At 40.0% G+C, this 3759-nt stretch overlaps 1 protein-coding gene across 3 annotated transcripts in view; it reads left to right on the top strand.

Annotated features, from left to right (window-relative positions):
* PPP1R12A (protein phosphatase 1, regulatory subunit 12A) overlaps positions 1–3759 on the top strand; it is a 99937-nt gene that overhangs the window by 27123 nt on the left and 69055 nt on the right. For all 3 annotated transcript variants that reach the window (XM_011981399.1, XM_011981398.1, XM_011981397.1), the window contains exon 2: positions 272–390. In XM_011981399.1, the coding sequence (XP_011836789.1) occupies positions 272–390 (119 nt within the window). The remainder of the gene's footprint in view (positions 1–271; positions 391–3759) is intronic.

The raw sequence follows: 3759 nt of genomic DNA, 5'->3' as shown, positions 1-3759 counted from the left end.
AATTTTTTGTATTTTTAGTAGTGACAGGGTTTCACCATGTTAGGATGGTCTTGATCTCCTGACCTCGTGATCTGCCAGTCTTGGACTCCCAAAGTGCTGAGATTAGAGGCGTGAACCACTGCGCACGGCCTGATAGTTTTTTAAAATTTAAATAATGTGTATACTGTCTTTTATTGCTGATTTATATAGGAACTTTCCTCACTGGTTATGCATTTAGTTTTATTTCAATGATAATATCTTTTGCTTAACTATTTTCTCTTTGGTTTTACAGGTTTTTGATTGGTCAGGGAGCACATGTAGGGGCTGTCAACAGTGAAGGAGACACACCTTTAGATATTGCGGAGGAGGAGGCAATGGAAGAGCTACTTCAAAATGAAGTTAATCGGCAAGGTAAAATAAAAAGCAACCTAAATGGAAAAAATGTTTTAGAAAGAATATGGTACTTTTCCAGCAAAAATATTTATTGACATTGAAGGACAATCATAATTGAATGAAAAGAATGAACTCAGCTTGCAAAACAATAGTACAGTATGATTCTGTTTTCTAGAATATTCTCAACTCTATCTTTTAAGTATTTTTAAAGTTAAATGTCAGAAACAACAGGATCAGGCATAAATTTATGTGGAAGTAAAAGTTTTGAAGCAAAATAATGGAGGCAAAGGGGATAGAAAGTGCACAGGGTAAGTGGCACATTGCAAAGTTAAATAGTGTGGTCAGGAAGGCTCACTGATAAGGGGTCATTTAAGCTGAGATGTGAATACAATGAGGGAATGAGTCATGTTGATCTGGGGAAAGAGCCTTCCAGACAAGGGGAGCAATGAATACGAATGGGAGGGTGTCTTGTATATGCAGAGAAGCAGCATGTAAACTAGCATGACTGGAGAGGCAGAGCAGAGGAAGAGGCAGGTAGGAGGTGAGGTCACAGAAGTAGCAGGAGGTCATATCACATAAGGTTTTGTGAGTCATTGGGAAGACTTTGGCTTTTAACCTGAGGGAAATAGGAAGCCAATGGAGGGATTGAGGCAGAGGACTGACATGATTTGATACAGTTTTAGAAAGGATCTCTCTGGCTCTTGTGTTGAAAATAGATTGTAGGGAGACAAGGACAGAAGTAGGAGAAGGGTTAGGAAATAATTGCCATAATCCAGACGAAACAAGGTGATTTATTTTTGACTGGTAGTAGATGAAGTGATGAGAAGAGGTTGGATTATGGGTATATTTTGAAGGTTTGGCCAAAAGAATTATTGAGTCATTAGCTAGAAGGTGTGAAAAAAAGAAGACTCTAAGATTTTTGGTTTGAACAAATGGATGGATGAAGTTCCTATTTGAGATGTGAAGATTATAAGAAGAGTAGGTTTTATAGGGAAATATTAGGGCTTCATTTTCAGGCATGTTAAATTTATTTTGCATGTTAGATATCCAAACTGTTGAATATGTGAGTCTGGAGTTACAAAATGGATATGTAAATTTGGGAGATGTTCATTTATAGATAGGAGTGATTGCTAGTGGGCACAGAGTTTCATCAGTCTTAAGAGTGATGAGTATTCTAAAGTTGAGTGTCATGATGGTTACACCACTCCTCACATTTACTAAAAAAACCATTTAATTCTACACTTTAAATGCTATGTAGATGCTGTGAATTATATCTTAATAAAGCTGTGTATGTGTATATATATGTATGTATATATAAAACATGATCCAGGCCGGGTGCGATGGCTCATTCCTGTAATCCCAGCACTTTGGGAGGCCGAGGCGGGCGGATCACGAGGTCAGGAGTTTGAGACCAGCCTGACCAAGATGGTGCAACCCTGTCTATACTAAAAATACAAAAATTAGCCGGGCGTGGTGGTGTGCACCTGTAATCTCAGCTACTCAGGAGGCTGAGGCAGGAGAATTGCTTGAACCGGGAGGCAGAGGTTGCAGTGAGCCGAGATTGCACCACTGTACTCCAGCCTTGGTGACAGAGTGAGACTCTGTCTAAACAAAAAAAAAAAAAAAAAAAAAAAAAAAGATCCAGATCCAGCAACTCCTCTTCTAGAAATTTACCCAAAAGATTTTTTTTTTTTCTTTTTTGAGACAGAGTGTTGCTCTGTCACCCAGGCTGGAGTGCAGTGGCGCAATCTGGGTTCACTGCAACCTCTGCCTCTCGGGTTCAGGCGATTCTCCTTGCCTCAGCCTCCCGAGTAGCTGGGATTACAGGCACCTGCCACTGTGCCTGGCTAATATTTTTGTATTTTTAGTAGAGATGAGGTTTCACCATGTTAGCCAGGCTGGTCTATACCTCCTGACCTCAGGTGATCCTCCACCTGGGCCTCCCAAAGTGCTGGGATTATAGGCATAAGCCAGCACTCCCAGCCTACCCAAAACAATTTAAAACAACTCAACTCTTTGAATAATTTATACAAACATGGGTGTACAAATTATTCATATTAGCCAAAAGATGAAAGCAAACCCTGTGTCCATTGATGGATGAATAAATAAAATGTGGAATATACATACAGTGAAATATAATTCAGCCTTAAGGAAGGAAATCCAACATACGCTACAACATGAAAGACTTTATGGTAAGTGACATAAGCCAGTGACCAAAACAAAAATAGAAAAACAAATGATTCTACATATATGAGGTACCTAGAATAGTCAGATTCATAGGAAAATAGAATGATGGCTGTCAGGAGCTGGAAGGAGGGGAGAAAAGGGAGTTGTTGTTTAATGGGCAGAGTTGTTCTTTTGCAAGATGAAAAGAGCTCTGTGTATGTGTTACACAACAGTGTGAATGTACTTAAGAACTGTAAACTTAAAAATAGTTAAGACCCGTAATCCCAGCTAAGTGGGGAGGATCACTTTAGCCCGGGAGTTCGAGGCTGCAGTGATCTGATCACATCACTGTGCTTAAACCTGGGTGACAGAGTGAGACCCTTTCTGAAAACAAAAAAAAGGTTGAGATGGTAAATTTTATTTTTATGTTTATTTTACTATAATTAAAAATTAATGTGTATATGTGTGATTACTTCTTCAGTACCTTTGGGCAGGACACACACACACACACAAAATGCCACATGTGATTTTTGTTATATTCTATTATCTTTAGGCAGTGATCAAACAGGCATTATTAGAGCTGTGTTTTACTGAGCTCAAATGATAGAGGAATGGTATGAAATATTGATGTAGAGGGCTGACTCCTGCTGAAATGTGCTTCATCAGGAAAAGAAACTAAGGATTTGAAAGGAATAGGAGGTAAATAAATTCCATGAAAGGAGATTTTTATTCCTTGGGATTAGGAAAACTCCTAATGACTGCAGGTTTGTTTTGTTTGTTTGTTTTGAGACAGACTGGAGTGCAGTGACACAATCATGGCTCACTACAGCCTCAACCTCCCAGACCCAAGCGATCCTCCCACCTCAGCCTCTTGAGGAGCTGGGACTGTAGGTGCATGCCACCTCACCTGGCTAATATTTGTATTTTTAATAAAGACAGGGTTTCACTGTGTTGGTCAGACTGATCTTGAACTCCTGAACTCAAGCAATCCACCTTCCTTGGCCTCCCAAAGTTCTGATATTACAGGCATGAGCAACTGCATCTAGCCAACTGTGGGTTTGTTTTAAAAAAATATATCTTTTTTTAAATTTTTTTTTGAGATGGAGTCTCGCTCTGTCGCCCAGGCTGGAGTGCAGTGACCGGATCTCAGTTCACTGCAAGCTCCGCCTCCCGGGTTCACGCCATTCTCCTGCCTCAGCCTCCCAAGTAGCTGGGACTACA

The sequence above is a fragment of the Mandrillus leucophaeus genome, unplaced genomic scaffold (assembly GCF_000951045.1).
Source record: "Mandrillus leucophaeus isolate KB7577 unplaced genomic scaffold, Mleu.le_1.0 Scaffold225, whole genome shotgun sequence".
Lineage (NCBI taxonomy): Eukaryota > Metazoa > Chordata > Mammalia > Primates > Cercopithecidae > Mandrillus > Mandrillus leucophaeus.
The sequence above is the reverse complement of the archived record's forward strand: the minus strand, read 5'-3'. Positions and strand labels throughout refer to the sequence as shown.